Below are 14,004 nucleotides of genomic sequence, written 5' to 3' on the forward strand. Positions count from 1 at the left end.
TTTCACTACGAAACAAATTAACAATGAAACAATCAACTCCCAGTGCTCAGCTAAACCCATCTCTTCAGTTCACTACGAAACAAACCCAATACACCTCTGCCAGGACAGCCACACTGGAATCTGCTTCCCCTTCTTAATGACCTTCAGCTGTCTGCCCCTCCCTCTAGGCCTCCCATCGCTGGCAGGTGCTATGGGGTGGGGAAGACTTCATTCAGGACACTGTTAATCACTTCCTTCCTCTATGCTTTGTTCAGTTGATATGCCCTACTTTATATTAGTGGCTTGTATTTTTCATTGCCTTGAAGGGTATAGTGCCAAGGTCTGTGACCTCATTTAAAACCCAACAAAAAACCGAAGCCTTCTCCATGGCAAAGGTAAGTGGAACAGGGACTCCCAGGGCCATGTTACGGACTCCTCTGGCATCATGATGTAGCCCTTCTGGGGAATGTAACCTGTTGATTGATGCTTACCCAGTCTATAAGCAAGGAACAGTGTGCAGTAGAAAAGTATGCAGTAAACTAAGACAATAAAATCAATTTATTTTAGAAGCTACTTGGTTCTACCTCTTGTCTTTTTGGTAGAAAATGTCCTTGCTATCTTACCCTCTGCTTATGAGAATAAAATGGCACTTTCTTTGCACTGAGTGAAAAGTGAATCGTGCTAGTGGTGGAACTCCAGGCCACTACATCAGTGAATCTAGGCTTCCATGATGACCTTTTCCAGCTCTGCTTTTTCAAAATTTGCTAACTCAGTATGAATATGTTATAATGGTAGGAATGAGGTCTGAAGTTGACTCTTTTATTACAAGCAGTTGGAAACAAAAAGTATAAATTTGGTCAAATACTTTTTTTCACAATTTTTTAAACATCTAAATGGTCTGCCTGTTCTCTTGGTTATGACAGGTGATCCAGTATCAGATACTACTTCTCCTTGCAGACCTTGGCACTTTTAAATCCCCCTTCTTCCTGTGACCATAATCATGTTATTATATACAGCTATCACAGAAGTGGAAAGAATGTCTCCTGCAGCCCTGAATGCATACACAAGAAAAACCACAAAACCAATCCAAACCTTCATCACAAAACCTCCAGAAACTTTTACTGGAAGGAAGTATGTTTTGAATTCATTGTCTGAACAAGATCTAACATATTTCTAGGGTTATAATATGTTCTTGAGAAACATATAAATTACTGCAGTATTGAGGACATTGCCAAAACCTGCTAGAAATCATTTCAGCAATTTTTATTTGTGTTGTTCACTGTAGCCAACAAACATCTTTCAGAAAGAACCTGCTTGATGATGCCGTTTCCTAGAAAACTGCTGGTGACAAACATGAACAGTCAACATAAAAATCCAAGGAGAAATGCAAATTCTTCAGGATAACATTTTAACACTTTTAATTCAAATCAGACCATTACAATATTTTTTGTTTAAAAGAAAATGAAAATGATCTATTATGTACTTACATTTCTTTACTTCTAATAATGAAGTATTGGGGGTTGCCAAAATGGATGGAGTAACTTTTTATTACACATTAAGATAAGGAAAAAATACACAAACAGAAAGAAAAGAAATTGTGATTGAGAGTAACTGCAACATGTTCGTAACATGAACATGTTTCAAAGAAAGATGTGGAATTTTCCAAGCGCAAGATAAAAAACCCAAACAAAAAATATTTTTCTTCTGCCACCAAAGCAACTTGGGGTGCACTTCCATTTGTGTAATTTTCACAGGGACTGCAAGTGAGCAAAAGCCATAACAAATAGGTTTCAATTGTGCAATGTATTCCAAATAGATGTCTTACAACTGGAAAAGCCACAAAAAATTGCATGCTTACTCAACAGCTACATATTAGGAAAAATTCTTGTGCTGACCTAATTCAAACGCAATATTGTTTAATTTTTAAAAAGTGAAATCCAAACGGAAGATAGTTTTGGAAGAATTTAGCCTAACAGTCTCATGGATTTGATAACTGTAAATGCAGGGGATCCAAAATACAAAGATTTGGGAGAAATATAATGTACAAAATACGCTGATACAAGTCAATGTCTCCCAATTCACCAAAAAATGCCAACTGCACATTTTAAAGTTTCTGAAATATTCTAAGAATGCTATTTGGGTTAATAACTAGAAACTTTGTTAGAGAGAATAACCTTATGAAGTAGCAGGAAAGCAAATGTGATGATGATTAAATGACACACAAAAATATTATGTCCTTAAAATAAATATCTTGCTATGGGAGAGTATTACTTTTGTGTTTATTGTGGTAACATGTTGTGTCTACACAAATACTAAATACACAGATTTCTCTTTTAAGGTTCTAAAGTTGTAGGGAATTGCAGTCTTTTGTTTTGTGTTCTGTCAAGCTTTGAGCCTAGCCCCTGTAATAACTGAATCTTTTCAGCTCAACTTTGAATGACCTTGTACTTGGAAAATGTTTTTAAATCCTGTTTAGTCATTCTAGTTGTTCAGCAGTTAATCTAAGCATATTGTTTTTTAAGTAAGGTTAGCTTCTTGCTGCCCAAGTGTAATAGGGAACAAACGGTCAAGAGGAGAATGACAAAAATATTAGGAAACAAATGAAAAGCAAAAAAGACGGTTATTAAAAGGTAGGGCTGTGGAAAAAGTAAAGGCTACATAGAATCATAGTGACTGGAAAATTTATGGTAGAAGAGAATTAGGAGATCCTAAAAGCAAAGAAAAAGTTTAAAATGTAAACAAGTTAGAATTGACGTGATGGTCATTATGGTCAAATGAACATTTAATAACACACAAAGATAAATGACAGGAAGTGCAAGATCACAAATGTGAGATGACACAATATACAATGAGCGACAAACTATAAAAATTATAAAGGGTGGTCTAAGGAGAGATGTGGTATTGATCCAATAGTTGTTGAATCACCTTAAATCTCCATATAACTGGACAGAGAAGAATCAAATGAGGTCTCCTACCTTTCTGTTTACATTCATAATTGTGCAGATAATACTTGCATATTAGTAAAAGTCATAGTAAAAACTTTTATTAAAAAATTAGGCAAAAAATTTTGGCATTGAGTACTGTAGCCACTCTCTTCTTCTGAGAAGGGCCCCTGGACATCAGTGCGACGCAAAATCAAGTTTGACAGGCACAGCTATCACCAAGGATGCAGGAATCTTTCTGCTAGGGCCATAGGTGGAAGGATCGGACAATTTAATGTGTGTCCTAATTCACATGGTGTGAAACCTTCTTACTTCTCTGCATGCACACGTACACACTAAGAGTTTTCTTTCTTGTCACAGTGGTACATTAAGGACAACTTCTCCAAAAACTTGTGCAAAAAGTTACAATGGAGAGGAAAAGAAAACATACTTCTGTATAAAACAGGTATCATATTTCTGTAGTAAGATAATGACATTGGTGAAATGCAATTTCCAGGCAAAAACATATTCCAACCACATGTTTCAGCTTCTTTTTCCATTTGTTTGGGGGAAAGTCTATCCCTTTTATGAGCATTTTGCTTGCCATGTAGGCTACATGAGGATCTACTTTGGCAATACCATTTAACCCTTTTTTACAAAACCAGGTACTCCACATATCTGGATCTTAAACACAGTACATTTACATAGCACCAGCCGAAATACTACACATACTTGTAAGGGTTAGATCTTTGAAGCCTTCCTTTGCCGTCAGTTGTAGGCTCTGAAATCCAACTCTGGCAGTGTTAAATCTCAAAAACTACCTGTCTGAGAAACAGGGGTGCTCATGCAGGCAAAACCCTATCAAGACCTAATCTAAAGCCAGATTTCTGACTCTTGTCTTGCCATTGTTATTACTTAATTCAGAGAAAAAAGAAACAAACAAAGAGGAAAAGGCACTCAGGTATGTTGGAGCCTCAGCATCTTGCAGAACACCCAGAAACATCTCATCGCCTCATCAGTGTGTAGAAGTGTTTGAAGGGAGGGCGTCAGTGGATGGATCCAGCCCTGTTCGGTGGTGTCAAGCAATAGGACAAGAAGCAGTGGGCAAAACTTGATGCACAGGAAGCTCCACCTGAATTTAAGAAGGAATTTTTTACTGCGCAGTGAGCGAGCACTGGAACAGATTCCCCAGAGAGGCTGCTGAAGTCCCGCCATTCAAGAACGATCGTGTGCAATGCGCTCTGAGATAACCCTGCCTGAGCAGGGAGGTTGGACCAGATGGTCCACTGTGGTCCCTTCCAGCCTGACCCATTCTGTGAGTCTGATCTGTACGGTTCGTATGCAAACATCTACGATATGAACAGCGGCGGCGTACATCTGCTCCTCCGGCTGAGCAGGGGCAGAGATCCGCTGGGTTCCCAGGCACTTCCAGCATCCCTCGCTCAGCACCTTGGCAGGACAGCAGGCGCTCCTAGCCCTGTCAGAAGAAGGCGGCAGGCGTCCCGGGGCCGGGGCAGGCGCCGGCGGAGCTGGGCTCCCGGAGCACCAGTCCCGGACCCCGGGTCACGTCCCGCGGTCCCCGCCCCAGCGCCCGCATGGCGCATGCGCCGCCCCTCGGCTCGGGCGGGCGAATTCAAACGTGCCCCTCGCCCCTTCTCCTCGCCGGGTAGCGGTTGCGCTGTGACGTCATTGCACCGCGTCCTCTCTCTCTTCCCTGCGGTTTCCGGCGCTCGCCCGCGCGGTGAGTGCGGCGCAAAGTTTTCATTTGTGTGGTTCACGGCGTCTTTTCTCTCCCCGTTCCCCCAGGCGCCGGCGGGCGGGGGTTGCCTGAGCCCGCTCTGCCAGGCGCGGATCCTCCTCTCCCCTCGGTGTCCCTGCGAGAGGAGCGGCGAGGGGCTTTCGGCGATGGCTTCGGGGAGTGCGGAGGCGGCGGCGCAGCGGGTGACAGAGCTGGAGGAAGAGCTGCGGGCTCTGGCGGAGGAGCTGAGCCGCTGCCAGGTACCTGAGCGCGGGGCGGGGGGCGGCCCCGGGCCGGGCGGGCACGTCCCGCTTGGGACCGCGGGCTCGCGTCCCGCTCCCGGCGGGCAAGGAGGAGGAGCAGGGCCGCGGGGGCCCGACGCCTCCGAGACATGAATTAAATCGGGCTTGAGCCCTTGCCCTGGATGAAACCACCTGTTCTGAGAGCTTTTTCGTTCACCCTCCCAGAAGCCACGGTTCGCTTGAACTGAAATGGCAAAAGTCCCGAGGTGCTGCCTTGTGCAGCTCCGGGGAAAAATGGACAGGCAGAGGGATTTTAGAGAATTGTTAAGACTTGAAGGAAACTCTGGAGGTTATTTAATCTCTTTCCAACCTTGCAGCAGGATCAATATACCCAAGCTGTTTCTGGGAAGGGAGGGCTTAATGACGAATTATGGGTGTACTTTCAAAAGTTCCCCGTCTGCCTCTTTCCCTGTGGCCTCTCTTCACAGGTACACTTCCTTAATTTTTCCAGTTGGTCATTCATCGCTGACAGTTAAGTGTATTTACTGAAAATATAAAAACGTTGGCAATGTGAGGTCTTGTAGTAGGAATCAGTAAAAATTCTCTGCCAAACACATGGATTACACCAGAAGTATGTGGCAGAGGGGAAGGTGACACCTAATGCTGTGGGTGCTTTCTCACTTGCTGGTAGCCAAAACAGTATTTTCACATGGGATGTGGCCTGGTTAAGGCCATGAAGGCCTGGGCTGATGAAGCCGTCAAGAAGAAAGCATCCGTGTTGAAGTTAGTAGAGGTTCCCTGCTCCAAGCAGCATTAGTACATTGCATGGCAATTGGCATTGGATTCCTGCCATGGGTAGAATCAAGACTTCCTGAGAAGACATATTGCATAGGAGATCTGTGGGGAGAAGGAGCTGTCAATGGAAATCCTGTTTGGAAAGCTGAACAATGCTAAATACTTTGGGGATATTTTCAATGTCTTGTGGGAGAAGTTCAGGAAGCTCTCTATAGTTTGCTATTCCTAGTATGCAGATATGCACTATCAGACAAAATTTGGTGGAGAGAGAAGGAAGCCCTGTGCTCTGCTAGTTTGCTAGTTGGACATAAATTATGCCTTACTAAAACCTAGTAGCATGTAATATTTTTGAAGAGCATTATACATAATAGAAACTTTGAAGTAAACAGTACAAATCTGAATTTCTAATCACTTTGATAACTTGATGTACACAAATTGTAGTTAAGCATCTGATTTACATTAATTTCAATTGCATGTGCATTTCTACTTGTTCCTTGATGAACACATTCCACACGTGTTGAACTCAGCAGACAGAAAATATTCTGAAATGTATTTATTTTAAATTTCTTGCATATTATCTTGCCATTCTTGTATCTTTGTCTTTTAGCAGATCAAATAGCTTTCTGGGAGGAAAGCAGACAAAAAAAGAACAGGAAGATAGTTACTGGAGAGATTCTGAAGTAATCTCTCCAGCTCTAGGTAGAATCCAGTATCTACCATCCTTCTGATGACAGGGGATACATGTCTTCGGGATTTAGTTCAGATTATTAATAAAATATAAAAGAAAGTGAAGAGCAATCTCTAAGCAGAGATTCTCTGAAAGTACTGCAGTGTAGACATCTACATGCTTTACCATTTCACTAATCCATCAATACATTTGACAGGTTTAAGCATGTGTATGTTACATAAAGAAGGGGGAAGGCAGATTTAAATAAGTAAAAGAAGTGGTAACTTAGTCAGTTAGGCTGCTTTTTCAATATATCATTTATCTAAGGTGATTAACCTTGTAAAGAAAGTTTTGTGCAGATACTCTGGATTTGAATGAGAACTATAATGGTCTGAATTACTGAATGGACTTCAGTAAGATTCTTCAACTGGTTTAAAAATCAACTGATAAAATTATTTCTAGATGGTTAATCCATTTTAAGGTCACATTTCATGTGAAAACATTGTGCAGAGACAAGCCATTTAAAAGCATAAATATGTATGGGTGATGTTAATGTGTTTTTCTAGCTTCTTCACAGTTGAAATATAAAGTTTTTGCTGCTCAGCTAATTTCTTAAGCATAATTTTGTTTCATCTGCCAAAGTTTACTTAATTTCATTTAGATCTAAGAACTTCTTTTGTTCCTGTGCTGTCTCCTAACATCTGTAGGTCTTGTTAATCAGAGTTGCGAAAGCTTTTAGATTGGACAGGGATTCTTTTGATGCCTTTTCCTGGTCTTAAAATCAGGAGTCAAAGATGGTTAGAAGGGAAAAAGGGATTTTACCTTGGTATTTATCTTAAGGATCTTTAGGTGCACCACATCCAGGTCAAATGCACCGAAATGCACACCACAATGCACAGCCCCAGAAGATCTGGTATAACATTGTAGGTCTTACTAATTAGCATATCTATCAAAGAGTCCCAAATGAGAGGCTCAAGTGAGCCCCCCTCCCTGAGGAACCTTCCCCTGGATGGTTCTATCTTGGTTTACAGAATGTGTTCTGGAGAGGACCTTGGGGTCTGGGGCACACTGATCCCTAGCTACGAAACTTCTAAAATGTTTAGTCTCCTATCTGAACAAACAAGTCCAAGAATGTAGGCAAAAAGCACTAGGAATACAGAAGTTGTAAAAAGGTATAACGGGGGTATAAAAGAAAAGGCAAAGATCATCATGGCATCACTTTAGAGCATCTATTGCACCCCAGCCTAGAACAGATTGTCCAGGACAGTGCCCAGTTAAGTTTTGAGTATGTCCATTCCTGGAGACTGCAATCCCTCAGGACAACCTGTGGAGGTGTATCACAGTAAATGTGTTTCAGTTTCTACTAAGATTTTCCTTTTCCTCTATTCCATGCTTTTGGGGGTAGGGTTATCTCTTTCACAGACTGCCTTAGCAGGCATTTTAGACAGAAAAGTTATATAAATGTCTTTAGAAAAGATGTTAGTGAGAGGGTGTTTTCATCCAGCAACTAGATAAAATTGCCCAAGTCCGTTTCCTTTTCCTTAACAGGCTCACAAACTGTGTTTGCAAAAAAACCTTCCCAGCTGAAATCTAGTTTAACAGTTTAAGGGTGTATCAGAACCAAAGGATTAGTCTTAAGTATCTGTTGGCTTTTGGATATCTTTTTTTTTCCAAAGAAAAAAAGACATTTATCAAATGATTGAGGCTACAGTTTTAATCGGTTCTAAACCGAACAGTTTTAGCAAACATGTATGTATCCAACATACAGATTTAGCATCTGAATAGATTACATCATGTTTCTCTTCCACACACCTTCTTGGGCTATTATATTCACTGTCACATAAACTGCAATTCTGAAATGAAGTCTTTTCCTGGAATGGGAACCCATTGATATGGGGTGCCTCGGTTTGAAAGACAGGTGTCTGCTAAGGAAGGCAGAAGCCTCCCTTGAAGTGGCAGATATAACCCCTTTCCCTCTGAGTTATTATGATTTTGAAATCAAGGGTCTTTAGGCAAAGATGTGGGAAATAGGAATAACAGTTCTTTACTATATATATATATATAGATATATAGATATATAACCAGTCAAACAAAACAACAACAACTATGACAGTAACAGCAAACAATCACAAACCCAGTCCCGGCCTTCTCGGCTGTCAGGCCCTTTCCCCTCGGGTGCAGTTCCGCTCGCAGCCGGCAGGGGCGCTGGCGGCTCCCGGTGAGCAGGGCAGGTGCGATGGTTCCCCCGCGGCTGCAGGGGGCGCTCCGGAGCGAGCTCGGGGAGCATGCGGCTGCTCTGGTGCCCTGGGATCCTGGGGAAGGATGGAACAAAGGCTTCACAAACCGCTGGGCAGCCGGTCCTGGACTCCCGGAACAGCAGGCTAGAATGGCAGGCTGGAGCAGCAGGCACAAACACAAATCCCGGGTGGCAGACGAGATGTATCCAAAAGGGGAACCCCCCGGGGCTCCAGGCAGGCAGGGTGAGCACGGCTACAACGCAGCGAAGGCTCAAAGCAGCAGCGGGGCAGGACGGCCACAGCCCCAGCCTCCAGCAGGGCAGGGAGAGCAGCCTTGGGATCCCAGTGTTGTTTCCAGCAGAGAGGAAAGATGCCAAAAACGGGAACCAGCAGCTCCTCTCTCTGCAGCTTCTCCCTCCAGATGCTGAGAGCGAACTGAACTGACAACCAGGTGAAAAACAAAAGTCTGGACAGGCCCTTTTGTCTTTCTTAAGTACGGTCATCTTCTCTTAAGTACTGCCATTTATCTCCTAGCAACATGAATATGGGAAAAATTCCTTTAACAGAAAAAACTAGGACTAAACTAAAACCCCAACAGGGGTCTGTTGGGTAAATACATGAGAGCCTTCTTTGGCTAGTGAAGCTCCTGAGCTTTAGTGGAAGTACTGTGCATGCTAGCTTTGCTCTATTCCAGGCATCTACTTCTGGATGTTGTTTCTTTTATGTTGACAGAATTCTGGAGAACCTGACTCTTCTAGTCATCCAGGATGGTGGCCTTTATGTTCAAAACAAGATTTTTATTCACATTTATTCTGTTCTTTTACAGTAACAATTCCCACAAAGTAAAGGTGCCTACAGGGTCATGTGCAGTGTTTTTAATACTTCTTTTTTTTTTCTGTTCTTGTCTTCGTTCTTTTCTAAAGCTGAGGTTCTACTACTAAGTCCTGACTTCTGCAGCTTAGGTTGGTAGTATTTGATATTTCCTTTAATACTACTCAAACCATTGTAGGAGCATCAATTATAACAAGCAAGATCTTGGAGTAGGGCCTGTTAAAAGTACAGTTTTGTTGTAGTCACTCTGAAAACTGATGTTGACATATAATTCTGTGGTAGAATTTGCAAAAATGAGAAAGCAAAATTAAGAAAATCATCCAAAGCTCCCAGATTGTCTACTGAGAAGCCTTGTATAAAGCTAAGGAGGTGTACCTCTATATGCTGTTTTGGGAAAATTATGGTTGTGTCTGCAATAAGACATTTTGTAATTATTTTTGATTTCAGTGGCTCCTCTTCTTATTTTACTTGAAAATTACTTGAGAAATCAAGTTTTGGTTCCTGAAAACAACTGAAAAGAAAGCAGGAAGTTGTTTTTTATTTTTAAATTTCTTGTTTTCTTTGGCACCTTGTTACATTTCTGTGATGGGCTTGACATTGTTGGAGGGCAGTGGAAAGACAAAGGTCAAATAGTAAGGCATGTCACATCTTGCCTCTGTTGCTTGTGTTAACTGCTGCATTCTATTTCAGGGTTTTATGCTGCTGCCTACCACTTCAAAATTTCAAGATCTTCAGTACCTATGTTCTTATTATTCTCAGGAGTTTTTGTTTTCCCTTGTTGTTGTGTATTTTTGGGGGTGGGGCAGATGGATATGCTGTTTTTGAAAAACATAGTGGCTCCTGGTGTAAGAAATTAGTCTGGTTTGTTTGTTTCTGATTTTTTTTTTTGTTTGTGCTTGTTTTGATTTTTATTGTTTTTTGTTTGTTTTTTTTTTTTTTTTTTTTGTAACGGGGATAAAATGTTATATCTCTGGAAGCTCATTCTATGGGTGGAGTTTCTGAGCCAAGATCACTTTCTTTAGCTTTACGTGCTTTCTCTTTAGTCCTGTGTATTTCTTTAAACCACCTGTTTGGTCCATGTAGATTCATAGCATAGTCCTTGGTTGGTGTCCTGCAGGGAAGTCTCTTGTGGTGAAAGATACTTCATTTGATGTAAAATAATGTGCATTGCTAAATTGATGATTGATGTCCTAGCTCTCAGGCTCTTTCTAGAATAGATACTTTCATGCCCCCCTTTTCTGTAACTGAAAAGATAGGAATAATTCTTTCAGGCATTTTGTGATGGAAAACTACATCAAATCCTTGCTTTGAACAAGACAGTGATTCTGGACTGGGTTTCCACATCCAAGAGAGTGTCCTATATTTATGGTAATACAAAAAGTTGGAAGAAGCAAGCACATCATCTTCTGGTTTTACTTATGCTATTGGTGGACTCACAAGAAGAGTGTTATTTGTTTAGCTTAAATTTTATTTACCAGTCTAGGATCTCTCTATTTGTTGTAAATGCTGTTTTGATTTCAAACAAATATCTTAACAATTTACCCATTATTAGTTTCAAAAAAACCAAGACACAATCAGTCTTCATTTTGCTCATTGCAGCTCTGATTTCAAAGGTAATATGGCATGTCTTTCTGCTAAAATGATACTGTGTTTTCCTAACTGAGTACTTTCCTAAACTTGTGGTTCTACCAAAACTGAACTGCTCTTTTGCTTTTTTTTTTTTTTCCTGAATAAAAATATGTGTACTATTTTTAGGGATGTCTTGTTAGTGTTATTTTCTGTAACTCGTTTGCCTTTTCTGTTAGTGATAGTTATAATCACTGTTAAAAAGTTAAAAATCCTTTTCTGTGTTAGGAATTAAGTACACCATTGCATGGTACTCTGCACAGTTTATACTCATAGCCCAAAAAATACAGTCTGTCAACTGCCAGCAGTCTGCAGACTATACTGTTTAGTCAAAGAAACCATACTGTGTATGGTTTTCACTTTACAAATGCAGTTTATCCATTAAAACATAGACAGTTCACCATTAGTCAAAAAGTTAGGAACTGATCAGTAATCTGTTGGAAGATTCTGCTATAGCAGATTCACCAGTAGCATTTTGACACTTTGTCAGAAGATGGTAGATACAAATGGGGAATAAAGAGATCTTCCTGTAACTGCTGCTGCTTTTGCTTCTCTTTGTTACCAGGGATTGGAACGGAATCTTGAAGAATGGACCATGTATATCTAGGCATTTTTGGGTAAGAGAGGATCAAGAAAGATGGCTGCTACTGGCAGGGATTTAAATTGCTTTTTGCCCTGTTTCATGCTGTGTTTCCTGCTTATTGTGAAGAGCTGTGCATAGGTCCATTTTGGTCTTCATGTCATGTTTTATAATGTGCTTGCAGAAAGAGAACAGTTCTTTGTGGGTATTGGAACTGTCTTGTTTTGATCACTTTCTGCATCAGGGAGGGTTGTAAAATGTTCTGTTTGCCATCACTAGCATTGATAACAAAATATTTAATATTAATATTAATATTTGATATTTAATTAGCTGAAAGAAAGGGTGCATTTATTTATTCTGGACCACTTTAATATCCAGGACACCCACTGAAAATAATGTAGCCATGATACTCTTGATTTATATGTAGTTTTACCACCCCCCCTTTATTTATACATAAACATGAAAAATATATTAACTAACACGTCAAGACTTTGTGTTGCTTCATAATAGATGACTAGATATTGCAGATGCATGTTGATTATACATATTAGAAATATTTATAATCAATATCTGAGAAGTGTAAGTAAAAATAAATAAAAAACTTCAAAAAACCAGAACATGAGAACATAGTTCCATGGTGTTGTATTTTTATATCGACTTTGTTTTTACCCATCCAACTTAGTGACCAAAATTGAAATTTTCGTAAACTACCAATATGAGAATTTGAGTGTGTCAGTATTTCTTGTGGATAAATTGTTGATATCCATACTGTTCTTTCAAAATGGAGCAAAGTGTTTAATCCTTCCGTTCATTAAATGCTAATTTCTTTTATTAGTGATTAAGCCAAGACCACATATTTATTGGTGCCAAGGGATGCCAGCTGTTTAGTGCTTTGGGTGGGTTTTTTGTTATTTTATATTTTGCCATAAGGAATGTAAATCACATGAGTCTGATTAGTACAGGTGTTGTTAATAGATGCCTTACTCTATGTATTATATGTAGAAGTACTGTTGTTGAATAGCTACGTTTATTTTCTTCTACTTTTTTTTTACTTCTGACGAATTTTAGTTAAATGTAATGAAATTTTTTCATACCTGGCATTCCTTTTGAAAAATACTGGTTTAGAATATAGAAGTAAAACTGAAGATGAACTAAAAGTGAGATTTTTTTAAAAACGTATATTTTTGTGCTTCATAAAGTAGTTACCTATTCATAGTATGTCTGTGTGTGAATATTTCAAATTGCCCCCAGCATGCGAGTGGGAATTCAAAATTTGGTATAGAGATTACAGAGTCATAGAATAGCTTGGGTTGGAAAGACCTTTAAAGATCATCTAGTCCAGCCTCCCTGGCCAGGAATGTCTTTCAGTAGGTCATGTTGCTTAAAACGCTACCCAGTATGTCTTTGAACACTTCAGTGATGGGGGGATCTGCAATCTTCTTTGGTTGCCACACCACCTTGTTGTCCACATTTCCTTATGTTCAATCTGAATCTATACTTAATCTAAATTTAAATATTTTTAAATTGAAAAGGGTACAGTTTAAAACTGTTGACCCTTCTGTTACTTGAGGCATTGGTAAAGTCTGTCTTTCTTACACGCGCCCCTTAGGTATTGGAAGGCTGCAATCAGGACCCTTGTATGCATTTTCCAGGCAGCACAAAGCATCCTGTTTTCACAGGAAGGGTGTTCCACACCTCTGACCAGTTTTGTGGCCCAACTATGGACCTGTGCTGATGTGGCCATATCTTTCTCATGCTGGGGTCCACAGAGCAGGACACAGCACTCCAGGTGGGGTCTCACAGAAGCAGACTAGAGAGGGAGAATTGTCTGATCTGGTGGGCCTAGGATACAGTTAGCTTTCTGGTCTCCAAGTGCATGCTCACATTCAGCATTTTGTCCAGCAGTTCATGCAACTCCTTTTCCACCGGACTCAAATCAATTCATCCCACAGTCTGTATTGATACTGGGCTTTGCCCAACCCAGGTACAAGACCTTGCACTTTGCCTTGTTTCAACTTTGAGATTTGTAAGCCTGTTGTGGTGGCTGGTTGGCATATGGTACAGAGGATAAAGAGTTCTTGGTAAGTCCCTAGTAGCAAAGAACCTTCCAGTTAGGGTGACCAGAAAGGCTTCTCCCAGGATGCATTGTTCTGTTATGTTAATCTATCCCAGTTCTGCTCCCTTGGTTGGCTCGTGAGCCTCTCCGCCCCTCTATACCTTATATGTCCCCTGTCCCTGGAAGTTCTGCACTCCCTGTTTCCCCCATTGGCCCTTGCCCCTCACCACTCCTCCAGAGCTTTCCCATTGGCTTCCTTGTCCTAGTCCCGCCTTTGTACCACCCCCGTGTCCTCAGCCCCTCTCCCGTACTTAAACTTAGACGCTCTGCTG

The 14,004-nt window shown here is 40.8% G+C and overlaps 1 protein-coding gene across 1 annotated transcript in view; it reads left to right on the top strand.

The window, feature by feature from the left end:
• Positions 1-4,662: 4,662 nt before the first annotated feature.
• CNTLN (centlein) overlaps positions 4,663-14,004 on the top strand; it is a 199,609-nt gene continuing 190,267 nt past the window's right edge. The window contains 1 exon segment of the mRNA XM_069002458.1: positions 4,663-4,898. Coding sequence (XP_068858559.1) covers positions 4,806-4,898 — 93 coding nt within the window. The 5' untranslated portion in view covers positions 4,663-4,805.

Source organism: Aphelocoma coerulescens (assembly GCF_041296385.1).
Source record: "Aphelocoma coerulescens isolate FSJ_1873_10779 chromosome Z unlocalized genomic scaffold, UR_Acoe_1.0 ChrZ, whole genome shotgun sequence".
Classification (NCBI taxonomy): Eukaryota; Metazoa; Chordata; class Aves; order Passeriformes; family Corvidae; genus Aphelocoma; species Aphelocoma coerulescens.